Source organism: Prunus avium, chromosome 4 (assembly GCF_965620075.1).
Source record: "Prunus avium chromosome 4, drPruAviu1.hap1.1, whole genome shotgun sequence".
Classification (NCBI taxonomy): domain Eukaryota; kingdom Viridiplantae; phylum Streptophyta; class Magnoliopsida; order Rosales; family Rosaceae; genus Prunus; species Prunus avium.
In genome coordinates, this window is record NC_142287.1 from 30228401 (window position 1) to 30247722 (window position 19322).

The 19322-nt window shown below is 35.9% G+C and overlaps 2 protein-coding genes and 1 long non-coding RNA gene across 7 annotated transcripts; all 3 read left to right on the top strand.

The window, feature by feature from the left end:
• Positions 1-3283: 3283 nt before the first annotated feature.
• Positions 3284-8229, top strand: LOC110748086 (polygalacturonase QRT3-like). Of its 2 annotated transcripts, XM_088252087.1 has the most exons (6): positions 3284-3521; positions 3638-3862; positions 5025-6425; positions 6463-6558; positions 7841-7927; positions 8124-8229. In XM_088252087.1, the coding sequence occupies exons 1-3, from the start codon at positions 3372-3374 to the stop codon at positions 6042-6044; spliced, it is 1395 nt and encodes a 464-aa protein (XP_088108213.1). In that variant the 5' UTR covers positions 3284-3371; the 3' UTR covers positions 6045-6425; positions 6463-6558; positions 7841-7927; positions 8124-8229. The 2 variants fall into 2 exon arrangements, with proteins under 2 accessions (XP_088108213.1, XP_088108212.1); XM_088252086.1 differs by lacking the exon at positions 8124-8229 and having other exon boundaries at positions 7841-8117.
• A 2124-nt stretch (positions 8230-10353) lies between these two features.
• Positions 10354-12669, top strand: LOC110745284 (KRR1 small subunit processome component homolog). Of its 2 annotated transcripts, XM_021945366.2 has the most exons (8): positions 10354-10514; positions 10980-11020; positions 11095-11171; positions 11310-11399; positions 11682-11768; positions 11894-11941; positions 12098-12136; positions 12229-12669. In XM_021945366.2, exons 2-8 carry the CDS (start codon positions 10999-11001, stop codon positions 12370-12372), a joined length of 507 nt encoding a protein of 168 aa, XP_021801058.2. In that variant the 5' UTR covers positions 10354-10514; positions 10980-10998; the 3' UTR covers positions 12373-12669. The 2 variants fall into 2 exon arrangements, 1 of the variants encoding a protein (XP_021801058.2); XR_002524784.2 differs by lacking the exon at positions 10354-10514 and having other exon boundaries at positions 10986-11171; positions 11310-11768; positions 12055-12136; positions 12229-12247.
• A 484-nt stretch (positions 12670-13153) lies between these two features.
• LOC148295210 (uncharacterized) lies at positions 13154-14544 on the top strand. Of its 3 annotated transcripts, none has more exons than XR_015835251.1 (3): positions 13154-13358; positions 13437-13527; positions 14294-14544. It is a non-coding gene; the product is annotated as an uncharacterized LOC148295210 (long non-coding RNA). The 3 variants fall into 3 exon arrangements; XR_015835249.1 differs by having other exon boundaries at positions 13157-13358; positions 14331-14544; XR_015835250.1 differs by having other exon boundaries at positions 13157-13358; positions 14361-14544.
• Positions 14545-19322: the final 4778 nt, after the last annotated feature.

Sequence of the window (19322 nt, forward strand, 5' to 3'; positions counted from 1 at the left end):
AACAGTTTTCTGATTTTGTCGTGTGGTTTCATAGCCAGGGTTTCAAAACTCGAAAAAAAAAAAAACAAAGATGATGGACAAGAATGAGAATGACTTCGTTGAGTAGTAGGAAGACAAGTCGAAGTCGATGAACGAGAACAACGATGCAAAGGTCGATCAGATGGAAATCGACGATAAGTCTGCCTTTCCTTGGGACATCAAAAATGTTTCTAAATTCTTTTCATTCTCTGTGGCCTTCCATGAAAGCAGAGGTTACTTCCTTCTTTATACTTAGGGCTTCAGCTATTTCACGTTACTATTATTCAAGTAATTTCTGACCTATGATCGCATGCATTGTTTTGAAAAGTTACTCCGCACTCTTCATCCCTATTTTTCTTTTTGTCATTTCTTCAAGGCTTTGAAGAATGACCTGCACTTGTTGGTAAATCTCAAGAGGAATCAATTGAGAGTTGCTGCTTCACCCGTTAGACTTTGTATCGCCTTCGTTTGTGGCATGTGACTTCTTGTTGAGGATGACCTTGATTTGATTGGGATGTGCTTCGATGCCTCTTTGGGTGACTAAGTATCCCAAAAATCGCTCGGATGAGACTCCAAAAGTGCACTTGCTCGGATAAAATATTGGGCATAAAATAATTGATTTTCATGTTTAATGTATAAAATATTGGGCATAAAATATGAAAAATAAATAAATTATTTATATCAATGAAAAATGCATATATATATTTAGTAAGTAAAAATAAAATAAATATTATATCAATCAGATCGGATCATTATCGGATTGGATTAGGTCAAATTCAGATTTGTCCTGTTAACTTAATGAGTTAACAGATTTGAAACATAATCGGATTATCAAATTATGCCACTAAATCCACCCCCTATTAAGAGTGCTGCTATTTCCACCCACATGTCCTATTTCCCCACCCACCTTATCTTCAAAATTTAAAAACAAATTTATCCATTTGTAAAATGACTTTTAAGGACTTTAGATTTAAAAAAAACACATATTCTCCTTCATCCTTGTCAAACCCCAACCCCTCCCTCTCTCCCTCATCCCGACCAAACCCAAATCAAAATTCCAATAAAGCTTCAAATTTTCCAACTGGGTCCAATCCAATCCCATCAGATTTCTCCTCAGTTTCTTAACCCAAGGGCACAGGCTTTCTGTTCCATTTGCTGAGTTTGCTCTTCGTCTTCTTTCTAATTCTGGCATTTATCTTCGTTATTGTTTTCGTTCGGTGGAGAGACGATGAACATTGAGAGTGATTTTCTTTATTTTTAAAATTTTTAATAATACTTTACAGAGGTTCCCACGCGTTTTGATTGACAGGGGGGTTGAAGGTTTGAAGCATGCTTTGAATGAAAGTAAGGAGAATTTGCTTGAATTAATAATTAAAGGGTATTTTAGGAATTATGGTGGGTGTAAAAATAGGATTATGTTTTTTCAAATTTATATGGTGGGTGGAAGATAAGGTGGGTGGGGAAATAGAACTGGGGGGTGGAAATAGCAGCACTCCTTATTAATTATATCTTATTCAAATTGAATTCGGATCAAAATCCGATCCATTAACACCTCAACCACTGACGGACCTAGTTAATGATTAATTCTTCAAAGGGAAGAATATGGATTAACGGATGCACATAGTTTGTGTTGTGATTAATTACTTCTAAGGGAATAGCCACATGCACCATACAAACATATATAATTGATTTGTGATTAATTAATTCTAAGGAAAGACCCACATGCGCTACCCACACATATAATTGACTTCATAAATATGATATAGCTAATTAAGGCCAATTTTATAATTTGACAAAACGATTAGAGCAGATAATTGTAATAATGCCAAATATATATATGCTAATTAAGGATTTCAGTGATCTTCATGATATGATATGATGCCCGCCAACAAATTGAATATATAGCTTGTTGCTATGAAAATCGCATGTGTATAAGCTATAACATTAAACTATATCCTCAATCCATAATATACACATATAAATATATAGGAAGTATATGGTGTTTCTATATATATATATACATACAGAAATTCTCTTATGCGGACATCCGGACGTTATTATCGTGCGGAAGCCGTGTATTTTGTACTACCTCTCTCTGTTTTCTTGCCTGTTTACAATAGGATCCGCACGATAATAACGTGCGGACATCCGGATAAGAGAATAACTGTATATATATATATATATATATATATATATATATAATACTCCCAAGACTCTGGATTAACGAATGCACAGTTGTGATTGATTAATTCTTCAAAGGGAAGACTCTGGATTAACAAATGCATAGTTGTGATTAGTTAATTCTTCAAAGGGAAGACTTTGGATTAACGAATGCATAGTTGTAATAAATTATTTATATCAATGAAAAGATATATATAGTAAGTAAAAATAAAATAAATATTATATCAATCAGATCGGATCATTATTGAATTGGATTTTCCCTTTGGATTAACGAATGCATAGTTGTAATAAATTATTTATATCAATGAAAAGATATATATAGTAAGTAAAAATAAAATAAATATTATATCAATCAGATCGGATCATTATTGAATTGGATTAGGTCAAATTCAGATTTGTCCTGTTAATTTAATGAGTTAACGGATTTGGAACATAATCGGATTATCAAATTATGCCACTAAATGCATCTCCTATTAATTATATCTAATTCGGATCAAAATCCGATCCATTGACAGCTCAACCACTAACGGACCTAGTTAATGATTAATTCTTCAAAGGGAAGACTATGGATTAACGGATGCACATAGTTTTTGTTGTGATTAATTAATTCTAAGGGAATAGCCACATGCATACCACACAAACATATATAATTGAGTTGTGACTAATTAATTCTAAGGAAATGCCCACATGCGCTACCCACACATATATAATTGACTTCATAAATATGATTAGTGGCAGAGTTAGGATTCTTAGTATGGAGAGGCCAAAATTTCAAAATCACTTCCACTAGGTTTTTCATCTTCAACTGGAGGGCCATCACTAATTTAATTGCAGTAATTGTATTGCTATATCATATATTTTATAATATATTACAACTAATAACCGAAAGGGAGACCAAACTTTGTTCCTTTCCTTTCTTCTTTTACCCTTATTCTTTTATCTAAAATATACCTTTTATCTTCATCAAAAAAATATATATACCTTTAATCTTTTTTATTCTTTTGTTAGGCTCAAAACTAAAAGCCACAATCATATATAAATATCAAGACCCCAAAACACCCCCAACAAAATTTTGTATCCCCTCCCTCTCTCTCTCTGAAAGGAGGCCAAAGAAACAGAGGAGAACAACAGCTCTCTATGTTTTTCAAAGAGCAAAGTGCAGTTAAAAGAGAATGAGGCCCATCTCATCAGCAGCATTGTGTTTCTTCTTCTTCTTGTTGGTAGAAGAAGCTAAATGTTCTTCTTACAGGCAACAAATGCTATCAGCATTCAATCATTCCAAGCTGCCCTTTTCACTGGCTCAAGCTTCAAATGTCACAGTGGTATGAGAGATATATATAGATATTGTTCATTTAACTTGTTTTATTTATTGTTTTAATTGGTTTTGAATTATGTTTAATTAGTTAATTAATGTGTGTTGTTATGCATTGTTAATTAGAATGGGAGGGTGTTTTACCCAATCGGGTACGGGGCAGACCCGACTGGAGCAGAGGACAGCACAGCTGCCGTACTCAAAGCGGTAGAGGAGGCTTTTCAACTGAAATCCAGGCTTGAATTGCTGCCCGGAATCACTGACATGGGAGGCGTTGTTATTGATCTTCAAGGTGGAAATTACAAAATTAGCCAACCTCTAAGGTTCCCCTCAGGTGCTGGCAATGTTGTGGTCAGTCTCTCTCTCCTCTCTCTCTCTCATTATCTGCGTCATGGTGGTGTTGGACAAACAACAGTACAAGTCCAAGAATCAACTCGCTCTCGGATATGGCCAATCAATTTATATATATATATATATACAGTTATTCTCTTATTCGGATGTCCGCACGTTATTATCGTCCGGATCCTATTGTAAACAGGCAGGAAAATAGAGAGGGGTAGTACAAAATACACTGCGTCCGCACGATAATAACATCCGGATGTCCGCATAAGAGAATTTCTGTATATATATATATTTATATTTATATTTACAGTCTTTGGCCGTCAAAACTAAACCGTGTGAAAGGTCAAAAAATAAAAAATATATATTTCCCATTATCTTTTGAGAAATAAAAAATCCAACAAAAATGGTGGTAATTAGTCATTATCGAAATTAACCTCAACATAAAATGAAAGAAAGAAGAAAAAAAAAAGCTTTTGAAAGTGGGTTCGTGCCACGTTGCCATGTTGTAATTTGTGCATCTGGCTTTTGTGCATTGGAACACACTAAACATAGAACAACCTCTCTCTCTCTCTTTCTCTCTCCATGGTCATTGCTCATTGCTCTGTCTTTCCTTCCATTTTAAAGCTTTCTTTTCAGTCTCACACATTGTATTGTATTTGTCAGGAAGAAAGCTTTCCAACTAAAATTGGATTTCTCATTTCTGATTTTCCTACATAAGTACCTTTACTATTACTTTTTCATATACAAAATAACCTTTTACTTTTTCCAAAATCTTTCTCTCTTTTCTTTTTTGTTGTTGAAAGATTTCCAAAATCTTTCGTTTAGATGTTATTTGACATCTGTAGTAATATTAATTTACTAGGACCACCGACCTTGGTTAATATTCATTATTTTGATCCAACGAAAAAAATAAATTCTTTCTTTTGTTGTTTTTAGTTTGATGCTTACATCTTCATTAACTTTTACATTTTACTTTCGATTTTGACATAAATAAATTTTAATTAATTAAATCTTATTTTTCATTATTTTTTAATATTCGACTTTCGATTTCCCCATATAATATTATTCCCATTACAATTTATATGCATTTCAATGCGTTCAATCTGGCTAGTTAGATTTAATGTCTAAAATCTCCCTAATCAAAATATGGACATATGCATGGACAATTTAGGTACAAGGAGGAACTCTACGAGCCTCATCCACATTTCCAGGGGACCGCCATCTCATTGAACTAAGGTCACCAAGTTCCCAAAAACTCAAACAAAAAGCTACCATCACCAGCAATAATGTAGGCATCTACTATGAGGATATCACATTCAGAGACATTCTCTTCGATTCAAGCTTCAGAGGAGGAGGCATTTTCATCGTTGATTCGGCCCGAATTCGAATAACCAACTGCTTCTTCCTCCACTTCACAACACAAGGCATTTTAGTCCATAAAGGCCACGAGATCTTCATATCAAACACCTTCTTGGGGCAGCACTCAACAGTTGGAGGAGACAAAGGTGAGAGGCAATTTACAGGCACTGCCATTGACCTTGCCAGCAATGACAATGCCATTACTGACGTGGCAATATTCTCTGCTGCTATTGGTATTGTGCTGAGGGGCCAGGCAAACGTGGTCACTGGGGTACATTGCTATAATAAGGCCACAGGGTTTGGTGGCATAGGCATTTTGGTAAAATTGGCAGGAAACTCTCAAACCAGATTGGATAATTGCTACTTGGATTTCAATGCCATAGTCTTGGAAGACCCAGTTCAAGTTCATGTGACAAATGGGTTCTTCTTAGGTGATGCAAATATAGTCTTAAAATCTGTCAATGGCAAGATTTTTGGGCTAAATATTGTGAACAATATGTTTACTGGGAGATCACAGGTTCCAATAGTCCAACTAAAGGGGCAGTTTGGGCATATTGATCAAGTGGTGATTGATCAGAACAATGTGATTGGGATGGGGTTGAAATCAACGGTGGGGAGATTGAATGTGAAGGGCAACGGGACCAAATGGGTGGCTGATTTTTCTTCTGTTTTGGTGTTTCCCAACAGGATTAATAATTTCCAGTACTCATTTTATACAAAAGGGGAGGCCAAGTTCACAGCTTATGCTGTGACAAATGTGTCAAACAATGTGGTGGTTGTGGAGAGTGAGAAGGTGGTAAATGCTGTGGTTTCTCTGGTTGTTCACCAGTAGACCTAATTAATATATATGGTTGTAGGCAGATTTCCCAAAATGTATGTGTAGTTGGATGCATTTATTTATTCATTGCTTGTGCATTATATTGCCCTGTGATTATAAGAAAGAAATGATATTTGAAGTACCAACTTTTCTCTACTATCCAAATGAGACGGTTGAAGAATGTAAGTTTGAAAAAATAATATACAATTGGATTTACAATGAATAACACCGAGATCTCTTGTAATAAAATTTCATACTTGTTAACTTTTGATGGTGGTTAAGTTTTTATTTAAATTTCTTTAGAATTAGTTTATGTTGGTGGTCACTGTGATGTTTCTTTTTTGGATGTTAGTGCCTTGACCAGTGAATTGTCAAAGCTTGGTTGAATTGCCCAAGGCAACTACTCTAATTTTTTTTTTTTTTTTGGTCGAAGGCAACTACTCTAATTAGAATACTACCAAATAAAAGACAGGCACTCTACATTGGAAGAAGGCTGTTGGAGTTGGGAAAAGGACTTTTTGCCTTAATAGTATGTATTTAACATGATCACCGAGAATTAGGGATGTTTGTTCCCATCTCAATTTTATTCAGATATTTAACAAGTCTATTTCCTCCACTTTTTCTATGTATGATTGTGTTTCTTACCCAACTTTATCTTCTCCAGTTTTAGTCGGATTAATCCCTAAGACACTAGTAGTGGTATATTGAGTTCCTTTGTCGAAGAAGACTGATTGGGTTTGTTTTTTTACCTTCATTTAAACAACACATGAGTTTCCTCAAAAGTGTTCGAAATTTTGCCCCAATGCACCAGGAGGGCAGTTGACCACTAGGCTAGTGTTAACAATTTAGTGGCAGAATCATAGAACACCCAATGCATTTGTGGTCTGCGCTGCTAGTGCATTGGAGCAAAATGTCAAACACTTTAGTAGTTTAGGGTTTGTGTTTCTAACCCAGAAGCCTAAACTATTGCCCCAATGCACCAGCATGGTAGCAGACCACTTTCTTCTCCTTCTTCTTCACTCATGTTTTTTTATTTTTCTTTTGTCTTAAAAAGTAGCACAATCGTAGAACAACAAGAAGAAAGAAGTCACCTAAGGTTTTTTACGAAGCTTCAGACTTTTGTTCATGGGCGAAACCACACTAAGGGCTACAGTGGGCTGTAGCCTAGTAAGGTTTTTGAGGGACAAAACATCAAACCTATATATTTTACTTGTTTTAAATATTAGCCCAATATATATTAACTTATTAAAGCCCAAAAAGTCCAATTCTTTATAAATTTAGTTGGAGGGTAGCAATAAAAATGCACTTTCAATTATGCTGTTGAATATATTTTTATTTTGATCATATGTGTTTTTCAGTGCATTATTTTTATTTTTATAAAGAGAGATAGTATTTTATTGATAAGAAGAACATAAACAAGTACAAAGTCACTATGGTGCTAAACCCTATTTGTTTTATGTTAAAGTTTATTGGAAATTAGTCAATGTAGCTATGAACTAGCGTGGTTTATATGATTTAATGTTTACTTTTATTTCTAGAAAGACTATAGAAACTGTAAGTACCAAAAAAAATTAATCATTAGATTTTAAGCTAATAACTTTAGCTAGCACACCCATTGAAAAATTCTTGGTTCTGCCCTTATTTTATTGGTAACCTTATAGGTGAAGAAAAAAGAAAAAAAAAAACATGAGGGAATAAGAATGAGAAGAAAGAGCAGAAAGTACTTCTTCTTCGACTCATGTATGCTGATTTTATTTATTTATGTGAGCTATTTGTATTAGTATTTGAGGTGCACAGCAATTTGAATTCAGGCACTAAGAATACTGAGGGCGTGTCCTGTGATCCTGATGATTGGGCATGGATCTACTGGGCTTTGCTCAAAATTTCACATCGAGAAGGTGACAAGACTTATTTTTCTTCCCCCTCCTCCTTTATCATTGATGTTTTTGGAAGCATTCCCTGTGGTTGTGATGCAGCACCTTTTGAAGCTTTTATTGTTTGATGTTAGGATTTAGAAAGGTTTAGAGTCGGTTTGGCTTTGGTGAAACAGGGATTAATATGAGGAATATGAGCCCCTCTCTGGGTGTTGTGCAGGAGCATTTGGAGATATGCAAAAACTCATCTTTCAGGCTTTGTCTAATCTCTAGTATCGTGTGCAGGAGCAATACCAAAAACGGCGGAAACTTCTCCTTGGCTCCCCTCTACAGGTGCATAAAATATCATTCTGTTCGTTAGGTACATGGTTCTGTTTGCTAGATGTTCATCTCATTTTTGACACTATCATGCAGGACGTGATCTTTATCTCCACGTAGGTGTTGCTATTCCTTCCTCTGTGATTTTGATGGCATATTTGTTCTTCTGCTCTTCCCACCTCTCCAGGTGAAGTTAGAATTATGAATTGATGATTGTTAATTTAACTATTGTAAACTTGTTAATGAATAGGAAGACTACTTTATTGCTGCATGCTACGGGTTCGAACGAAGGGATAAAGTTAGCCAAGAAGATTCTGACAGATTGCATTGTCCATAGAGTTCATCCTGCAACTCAGATTAGGAAGATTAAAATGATGAATCAAGTGATAGATGGTCTTGGGGCGTTGCGTTTCTGAAATGAGAGTTGTTGTTTGTACCATATTTACTACCCACATTGTCTACAGGGTCTCGGATCTTCTCCCAAACTAACCTTAACCTAACCTTTCAAGAACCTGGCATCACGTAATTAAAATTTGATGGCAGGGTTGACAATGTTTAGTCATTTGCTTTCTCCACTTTTGGTATGATTGTATTCCATACCCAACTTTATCTCCCCAGCTTGATTTTTTTCTGTCCACCTCTATTCAGCACAAATTGTAAGATTTTAGAAATATTATTTTCAAGGGAAATTTCAGTATAATTTCAGTTTGATTTTCCTAAGGTTCATTACAATTTGTAGTTAATATCTCGTAAGTGTGGTTTGGAATTCAAAGGCAGCAGCTGCCATGTCTCTGCATGTTTTCACTAATAAAATTACTTCGTATAAAGACAACCTAAAAAGGCATGCTCAATTTGTTAGGAAAATCAGTAAACGACTTATAATATAAGATGACAATGATAATATATTATTCAATATTGTAGACAGCAGCAAACTACAAAATCAACAGAGGCTTGTGTATTTCGCAATGTCCTAAAGACAGAATTCCGCCTCCTCTCAGTGCCCCTCAAGGCCCAAGGCCCAAGTCTTGATTAATTAAATATTATTATTAATCAAGCAAACCAACTATCCAAGCCCATCAACCACCAATTCTTATTTAATTGAGGGGAATGCTAGCAACCTTCTCTTGGACCTTCTCTTTTGGACCTTCTCTCTTTCCCTTATGACATGTGTCATTTTCTTTACACTAAAAACAATGTCAAACAACCTACCTTTTGTTTTCCATATTTACCCTTATTTGATGTATTGACTTTACTTTAATTTATTAAATTTTTTACAGCTTTCTTAATACTTTGTAAAAAATTATTATATTAATTTATTAAATATTTAAAAAAATCAAAATAAATAAAAAAACCTATCTCACCCGTTCTTTCTTTCTCAATATTTTCTCAGATCCCAAACAACCTTTCCTCGTCTTCAACATGATCACGCTCGTTTGAGATCCTTCATTTTGTTTTGTACAGCCAAAAACCAATAACACAACAAAAATAAGGGGGAAGAGAGGGAGACCCAGAAGGGCCAAACGCCATGAACGACTTCGAGGGTCTCTTGGCCTCCGATTTCGAGTTCAAACCCTCAGGCAAATCGGCCCCCATGTCTGCTTCTTCAGCTAATTCTTCAAAGGCCCCAAACTTTGATCTCGGATCTAGTGGGCCCTCCCGATCAACTCGCGCCACCAATTCCTTCAGTGGGTCTCTCGCCGACGATCGCGATTCGATCTTCGGACCCTCAAAAACCCAAGACTTTGGCGATATCTTCGGCGGCTAGGCGAGGTATTCGACCAAATCGGAGAGCCGTGGTGAGGATGTGGCTTTCAACTTCGACTCTATGTTTGGCAAGATGGAGGTGCTGGGCTTTGGGGAAGAAGGTGGGGAAGACTGGAGATAGGTTTTTCATTTATTTTGATTTTTTAAATATTTAATAAATTAATATAATAATTTTTTACAAAGTATTAAGAAAGCTGTAAAAAATTTAATAAATTAAAGTAAAGTCAATACATCAAATAAGGGTAAATATGGAAAACAAAAGGTAAGTTGTTTGACATTGTTTTTAGTGTAAAGAAAATGACACATGTCATAAGGGAAAGAGAGAAGGTCCAAAAGAGAAGGTCTAAGAGAAGGTTGCTAGCATTCCCCTTTAATTGATGTTAAAGTTTCAAGCTTATAAAGCATGAGAAATTTTTTGGTTTCTCCAATGTGGGACTACATTTGCTTTCAAACTTCCAACACCATTTTCATTATTAAAAATTAAAAAAAATTTTAAAAAAAGGTAGCGTGCTCAATGCCAAAAAAATGTAATGGCGGAGCCAGCTAAGGCCCATGAGGGTCAGCTGACCCTCCTCCAATTTATGCAACAAATGCATTTGTTATGTGATATATTTGATTTTCTTGGGTTTCTTTTATAGATGACCCTTCTAATTTTCTAACTCTAGTTGATTGTTATTCTTTACTTATATAGTTTTTCCTATATTTATCTTTACTCCATTTTACCTTTTTAACTTCAATCTTTCTATTCTTTCATTTATTGAGTTATCTTATAGTTTTTGTTATTGAATCGGCCATCAGTCAAGTAAATCTCTCAATACTAGCTATTCAATTCTCTTTTGAGCAATGTATTATGATATGATTCGGCGATGCGGGTTATGATTTTGGAAGATAACAATTAAATTATACAATTAAAAAAAATATTATGTTAATATTCACGGTTTTCTCAGGCTAATAATGTTGACCCTCCTTAAGAGAATTTCTAGCTACGCCACTGGGTTGAAGGTTCTTTCTCTATGCCCTTTCATGAAACCAAAGGTAACTTCCTCCTCTGCAATTTTTGCAAGTTTTGAATTATTGCTATTATTATTATTATGATTATTTTTGTGCAGCACCAGAATTGCAAGGAGATTGGGCCAAGGTGAAATTGGTTTTAGAAAAGTTTGGTCTTTCATGCACACTGAATCTGGTAATTATAATCCTGTTTTGAGCTTGTAGATACGAATTAATTAGATTGATCAGTGGTTTATTATTGAAATTATGTTTGATTTGATGCACATATTAATTAGATTTCTGTATTTATTTCTAATTATATATGTATGGTCAGGTTGAGGGCCTCATCACAGTTTCTACCACCAGTAAGACTAGAATCCCATACATGATTCTCAAGGCTAGGAGATGCTACTTCTGTCGAGAGGTGTTCCTGCAGATAAGGAGCTACAGATCCTTTAATTTGTTATTGTTTTCTTCTCTTTTAATCACACACCCGAGTGCGCACGCACACGCACACACATATATAATTTAGTTTTCTGTTAAAATGATTACATCTTAATGAAAAGCTCATGTTAAAATTATTTACCTTTAATTAATGTAAAAATGTATGTTGATTTTCTTTGAAACTCCAAGTATATATTCTGATTTTTTATGTGAGCTATTTGTGTATTAGTATCTGAGGTGCACAACATTTTGAATTATTCAGGCACTAACAACACTTAAGGGGCGTCATCAGCTCTTGAGGATTGGACATGGACCTATTGGGCTTTGCACAAAATTTGGCATCAATAAGGTGACACGATCCTATTTCCTTCCCCCTCCTTCTTTATCATCTCTGGGTGCTGTGCAGGAGCATTTTGTTGGAGGGATGCAAAAACTCATCTCCCCGACTAAACTAATCTCTAGTATTGTGTGCAGGAGCAATACGAAAAACGGCGGAAACTTCTCATCGGCTCTCCTCTAGAGGTGCGTAAAGTGATCTAAATCACGTTTCACTGATCTTGCACTCAATAGAATAATAACAGAATAAATAGATACATCATTATGTTTGTTACATGGTTATGAAATCTGTTTGCCAGCTGAGCTGTTCATCTAATTCTTGACACTATAATTGAGAGGCAGGAGCTTTCACAATTGACAGGCTGTGATCTTTATCTCCACGTAGGTGTTACTATTCCTTCCTTTGTGTTTTAGATGGCCATATTTGTTCTTTAGGTCTTCCCAGTGAAGTGAGAATACTTGTAAATGAATAGGAGGACCTTTCTATTGCTGCTACGGGTCCGACCGAAGGAATGAGGTTAGCCAGGAAGATTGTGACAGACTGCATTGTCCATAGAGTTCATCCTGCATTTCAGTTCAAGAAGTTCAAGATGAATCCAGTGAATCAAGGTGATTGATGGTCTTGGGGCATTGCTTTTCTGAATTATGATATCCATAGTATATGGTACATATCGAAATAGAATGGTACTAGTGTGACGTTGCAAATATTAGGAAGACATTTTTGTTACTATTGTTAATATAATTATTATTATATGCATTATCAACATTGAACAGAAGGATTCTACATTATATATGTATGCTATGATGAATCCACCAATGCACATAATTGGGTATTCAAGATTTACCAACCCTCAAGACCATTCTATCTTGTGGTGCATCAATTCAGCCGAATCGAATCTATTCGGAATTATAATGTTCGGTTTTTTAAGTTTTGATCAATAAAAAAGATCAAAGAACTTAATACTGAATTGGACTGTAATGATTTGATTCGAGTGATTCTCTTCATATTGTTTCAACTTTTTAGTTGATTTATGTCATTGAGGAAAGTTTTGCACATGTCCACCGTACTGCTATTGGAATGACTCCCTTTACAGTCTTTTTTCTTTATACTCTTTTTGTCCTTGATCTTAGGGGTGGGCATTAGAACCGCAAAACCGCAAAACCGAACCAAACCAATCCGAAAAAAATCGTAAAAAACCGTGTTGACCGTAAAAGTCAAAAACCGAGTCCAATCCAAATCGGACCGGTTCAAACCGGTTCCGGTTCCGGTTTTTCATTCTTAGGAACCGGTCCAATCCGAACCGGTCCAAAGAATTAATTTATATATATATTTATATTTATATTAGAAATTATATAAATATTTTCTTGAGTGTGTACGCTGTTACGATGGGCACACACACAGAGGATCAAACGGAAAAAGAAAGACGCTGAATGACCTAGGTATTTTTCTCTTCGTTCGTTTTCCTCTTCTCCATTTCGTTTCTTCTTCGTTCCTTCATACACAGCCGCCCTCTGCCAAAACCTCTCTCTCAGTCTCAGCCATCACGTCACGCCTCTCTGCAGCTCTTCTCTCAGCCTCTCTTCAAACGCCGCCGTCACGCAGGTTTGATTCTCTGTCTCTCTTTTTTTTTTTTCTTTTTTTTCCCAAATTGATTTTCTGACTACCCTCTCTGTCCTCCAGCAAAATCAGAGATCCCATTCGCTCCTAGCTTCCAGCAATCACAGCTTCCACCTATTCATCTGGTATAGCTCTCTCTATCTCTCTCTCTCAGGTACTGTTCCTCTCTGTCTCTCTGTCTATCTGTCTCTATCTCACATCTCCTATTTGATTATGTGGTTTTGCATCTGTTTAGGTATTTAAGTTTTGATTGTGTGTGCATCTATTTGGCTATATTCACAGAAAAAAAAACAGTGTGAGAGTTGAGATCATAGCGATTGTGTTCTTGGTTTTCTTTAATTTTATTTTCCCCTCCTCTCTGCAAATTCGTTGGGATGAATACATTTTCGTTGTTCTTGGGTTTGAAATATCGTGCTTGATTGCCACCACTTGCTTGCTGTAGTGATCTGTTCAACTGAGATTCTTGGTAGGAACAAAAATTCAATTTGTTTGCTTTTTCTCATATATATAAGGATCAGCCTCTGTCTGTGTGTGCATTTTTGGATTGATAAGATTCAATGTCTGTGCCTTCGCCTTTCTATGTCACCAATTACCAATTACCGCAAATAGTAAGTAGTCTATGACTTATGTAATTCGAAAACTAGGAAGAGTACGAGTTGATGGATTTGCTACAGACCAACTTCACATTCACTGACCTTGTTCTCATGGAAATGAATCTCTAATTTGTTCTAGTCGATACAGGTGAACACTGTACAAAGTTAGTTAGTCACATGATGTCATCTTATGATTAAAACTTAAAAGAGAGTTCATAGTTTTTATGCTGCTCATGCTTGTAGGGTTTAGGGTTCAGAAAATGGTCTAATTTTATGATATTTTTCTTTTGTTTGTTGTTGCATTTCTTGATCCATTTTCACTTCTAGGTTTCCGGACTTTTGTTTTTATTTTCTACAAATTCAGGTTATTGATGGCAATACATGGATCTGCTAGGTTCACTTGGTGTACTCGATGTTCTGAGATGCGGCAACAAAAGAACAAAAGAATGGAGTTATAATTTTAAATTTGACTGTAATTTAATTTGTTTTATTATGTGTATTTTCTTGTTCGTTGTAATTTTAAATTTAATATTGGATTGTTTTATTATTTTTGTCAAAGAATAGTGGTTGTTTCAATATGGGAATTGGGCCAATTTTGATGTTTAAGGCCCAAATTTTTTAAAAATCGGATGGTCTTGAAGCTTAAATACACAAAAAAACTAAACTGGGCTTTACAGCAAGCCCAAACCGTGAGAACCGGAAACCGAACCGGAAACCGGTAGGTTCGGGTTGGTTCGGATTTTGGTATGGATTTTAAGCAAAACCGGTCCAAATCGAACCGGTTTGCATTTTCGGTTCAGGTTTCATTTTTTAACAAAAATCGGTCCAAACCGGACCGTGCCCACGCCTACTTGATCTAATAAACTTCAATTGCCTTTTATCAAAAAAGAAAAAGAATTATATACTAAATAAAATGAGGGTACTTCTTTAACCTTTTAATAAATTCACTCTCGTACCATCGGATTTTCATAAAATTTATATACATATACTAAGAGACCTAATCAATGGTCATACTTGTCAATTTTGCATATGTAAAATAATATCTCGTATATTTTGTGTGTTTGCAATACAGAAGAAGGCCAATATATAAAGCCAATAAGACTACCTAAGGAAGGTAATTTAAATCCTAAGTTAAAGGCACTAATTTGTACAAGCCTTAACAGAGAAGTTGACTATTCCTATATAAGGTAACAAATAATGTACAATATATTTTGTAATCTTTCCATATCTTCAATATTCCCCCTCAAGCTGGAGTATGGAGATCAAGAATACCCAGCTTGTTTTTTGAGTCGTTGGAATTGATCTTTACCTAAAGACTTGGTAAAGACATCTGCGAGTTGCTCCTTTGAAGGAATATAGGCAGTACGTAAAGAACCATTTCGAATCTTCTCTCGAACAACATGACAATCGATCCCAATATGCTTGGTGCGCTCGTGATATACTGGATTAGCTGCTATGTATAAAGCAGCTTGGTTGTCACAATAAAGTAAGCTTGGTGTGGTGTGTGACAGACCAAGATCATAAAGTAAATATCGTAACCATTGGAGTTCACAAGTTGCCATAGCCATCGCTCTATATTCTGCTTCGGCTGATGAGCGTGATACAGTATCTTGCTTCTTTGTTTTCCATGAGATATGACTTTCTCCAAGAAGTACAAAGTAACCTGTAGTCGACCTCCTTGTCATTGGACAGCTAGCCCAATTAGAATCACAGTAGGCTCTCAATTGAAAATTATTAGAATATGATAACAGAATCCCTTGGCCTGGAGTCCCTTTCAAATAATGTAATAATCGATTTGCAGCATCTTTATGATTTGTACGGGGGCTTTGCATGAATTGGCTCAAAATATGAACTGTATGAACAATGTCTGGCCTGGTGATGGTGAGATATATCAAGCGACCCACCAATCTTCTATAGGTTTCTGGATTATGTAATAGTTCTCCATCTTCATTGTTTAACTTGAGATTTTGTTCCATGGGGAAGAAAGTAGGACGTGCACCAATAAGACCTGAGTCTTTCAAAATGTCAAGTGCATACTTCCGTTGGCTCAAATACAATCCCTTTGAAGAACGAGACACTTCTATCCCAAGGAAGTATTTTATATCACCAAGGTCTTTTAAATGAAAACGTTGATGCAACAAATTCTTGATAATTGATATAGTAGCAGCATCGGTACCTGTAATAATAATATCGTCAACATATACAAGCAAGAAAATTGATGACTTACCTTTGTGACGATAGAAAAGGGAGTAATCTGCTTTAGATTGAGAAAATCCCGCATCAAGTAATGCTTTGGAGAATTTTGCAAACCAACACCGAGAAGCTTGCTTTAATCCATAAAGTGATTTGTTAAGACGGCACACCATATTTCCCCCCTTGCCGTGATAACCTTGAGGGAGCTGCATGTAAACCTCTTCGTGTAAATCACCATGAAGAAAGGCATTGTTGACGTCTAATTGTTGAAGACACCAACCCTTGGCAGCGGCCAAAGATAATAAAACACGAACAGTGGTAAGCTTGGCAACAGGAGAAAAAGTTTCATGATAATCAATCCCTTCCATTTGCGTATATCCCTTGGCGACGAGGCATGCTTTGCATCGTTCAATAGTGCCATCAGAATGCCGTTTTATTTTATAGACCCACTTGCAGCCAATGGATTTTTTATGAGCAGGCAAGGCCATGAGGGTCCATGTATGATTAGCTTCCAAGGTAGCAAGTTCACTTTGCATAGCTTTACGCCATTTAGGATATTTAGTGGCTTCATCAAAAGTGTTAGGCTCAACAATGGTAGTAATATAAGCAAGAAAACTTTGATGTTTAATAGAGAATTTGTCATAAGATAAATAATGAGATAAAGGGTACCTGGTGCCATGTTGACCTGAAGTCGAAGAGGTTGCTTGAGATTGGTAGCAATGATAATCATTAAGGTAACCAGGTGGTTTGCGACTACGAGGAGGAGGAGATGAGGGAGGTACTATAATGGCAGAGGAAGTATTGGAATTTGTGATGGCTGGTGTAGGTGTTTCGGTGGGAGGTGGAGGCAAAAGAGATGGGAGAGAAGAAAGTATGTTGATTGGGGGAGAAGAAGGTATGTTGGTGGGTGGAGTAGAGGGAGACGTGTTAGTGTTTGGAGTGGCTTGTATTTCTGGGTTAGATAAATCTGGTGAGGTAAGTGGATGAGCGGAAGCTAAAGGAAGGTGGGAATGTTCAAAATATGTTGCAGGAATGGGTAAAACACCAGGTAAAGTGTGGTTATTTTGTGATAAATTATAAGGAAAAATAGTTTCGTAAAAAGTGACATCTCTAGAAGTGTAAATTTTCTTTGTTTCAAGATCATATATTTTATAAGCCTTTTGAAAAGGTGGATAACCAATAAAGATACCTGGTTTTGCTCTTTTATCAAATTTATGAGAATGGGGAGACAAGTTATGACCATAGCAAAGACAACCAAAAATTCGTAGGTGGGTATAAGAAGGTGCTTTGTTGAAAAGAATTTCATAAGGTGTTTTCCCATGTAAGATTTCGGTGGGTAAACGATTAATTAGATAAGCAGCAGTAAGAACACAATCACCCCAAAAAAAAAACAGGTAAATTTGATTGAAAACAAAGGGAACGAGCAATATTTAAAAGATGACGATGTTTTCTTTCGACGACACCATTTTGTTGTGGTGTTGCCACACAACTATGTTGATGAATGACACCAAGGGAAGAAAAATATTGGTTCAATGTGTGATTAAAAAATTCAGTTCCATTGTCAGTACGAACTTGACAAATAGAACAATTAAATTGTGTTTTGACCATAGCAAAAAAATGTGGTAAGTAGGTATTAACTTCTGATTTATGCTGCATTAAATAAAGCCAAGTACTACGAGAAAAATCATCAACTATGGTTAAAAAATATTTAGCACCAGAAATTGAAGAAACAGAATAAGGTCCCCAAACATCACAATGTATTAAATCGAAGCAAGCAGTTGTTGATATAGTGCTTAAAGGAAAAGAAAGCCGACAATGTTTAGCCAAAGGGCAAATAGTGCAAGCATGATTATTATCAAAAGAAATTTTTGAATTCAAACTTTGTAAATAAGGAAGAGTACACTTGGATGAATGTCCTAAGCGCCAGTGCCATAGACTAAAATTTGGGGAAGAGACTGCGGAATTAGCAATGGAAGGCACATCGGGGGCTAGGTAATAAAGACCACCACGTTCCTTGCCCTTACCAATCAACCTCTTCGAACTCAAGTCCTGCAGAACACAATGATCATAATAAAAGGTAATGGAGCAATTAAGTAGTTTAGTGATTTTGCTAACAGACAAAAGATTGAATCGAAAATCGGGGACTAGCAAAACATTTTTTAGAGGCAAGGATGGTAAAGGTGTGGCAGAGCCAATATGAGTGATGTTGGATGTTTGTCCTGTTGGCAATTTGATGGGTGCGGTGTTAAGTGTGGTCATGCTTTCTAAAAAATTAGCATTGAAAACCATATGATCTGTGGCACCGGAATCGATGATCCAAGAACCAATATTGAATGATGAATTAAAACATAATGGGTTACCTGCCAGATTGGCTACTGAATTATTTTTACCATAGGGTAACAAGGCAAGAAGCTGATTATATTGTTCTGAAGTCAGCGGTGGTGCAGCCAATGTGTTGGTGGTCATAGCAACAAAGGAACCAGTAGAAGCAGTGCTCGAAGAAGAATACATGTTCTTCTTCTGACAATGAGATTCTGTGTGCCCTGCAACATCACAAAACTTACAAAGCATATAAGATTTTATGTCAGGATTTTTCCGGCAGCATGATTGAGAGAGACCATCAAGTTTGCAAAAATTGCAATGATAAAAAGGCTTATGAGATGATGATTGATTAGCAGCCATGACTGACTGGTCAAGAGATATAGTGATTGTAGGGTGAAGAGAGGGCTTGAAAGGAGGTTTAGGGTTTTAACAGAGCCCAATGTAGGCTCTAATACCATGTAAAATAATATCTCGTATATTTTGTGTGTTTGCAATACAGAAGAAGGCCAATATATAAAGCCAATAAGACTACCTAAGGAAGGTAATTTAAATCCTAAGTTAAAGGCACTAATTTGTACAAGCCTTAACAGAGAAGTTGACTATTCCTATATAAGGTAACAAATAATGTACAATATTTTGTAATCTTTCCATATCTTCAATAGCATACATAAATTAATATGTCAAATTTTCTTATAAGAAGATTAAGAATATTACTTATTGAGATCATTCTAACACACAACTTTTAATCAAAACAAGTTTTGAAGGAGACGTGGGAGTCATAATTCCATTAATGTGAGTTAGTACCGTCACAACCTGTTCCTCCGTGCCCAAGACTGCAAGA

Excerpts from the sequence above, each read along its gene's own strand:
- LOC110745284 (XM_021945366.2), top strand. The coding sequence starts at position 10,999 with ATGCCCTTTCATGAAACCAAAG. Across the intron at positions 11,172-11,309 it reads TTTCATGCACACTGAATCTG|GTTGAGGGCCTCATCACAGT; the intron begins GTAATTATAATC and ends ATGTATGGTCAG. Across the intron at positions 11,769-11,893 it reads CAAAATTTGGCATCAATAAG|GAGCAATACGAAAAACGGCG; the intron begins GTGACACGATCC and ends TATTGTGTGCAG.
- LOC110748086 (XM_088252087.1), top strand. The coding sequence starts at position 3,372 with ATGAGGCCCATCTCATCAGCAGCATTGTGTTTCTTCTTCTTCTTGTTG. Across the intron at positions 3,522-3,637 it reads AAGCTTCAAATGTCACAGTG|AATGGGAGGGTGTTTTACCC; the intron begins GTATGAGAGATA and ends ATTGTTAATTAG. Across the intron at positions 3,863-5,024 it reads CAGGTGCTGGCAATGTTGTG|GTACAAGGAGGAACTCTACG; the intron begins GTCAGTCTCTCT and ends TGGACAATTTAG.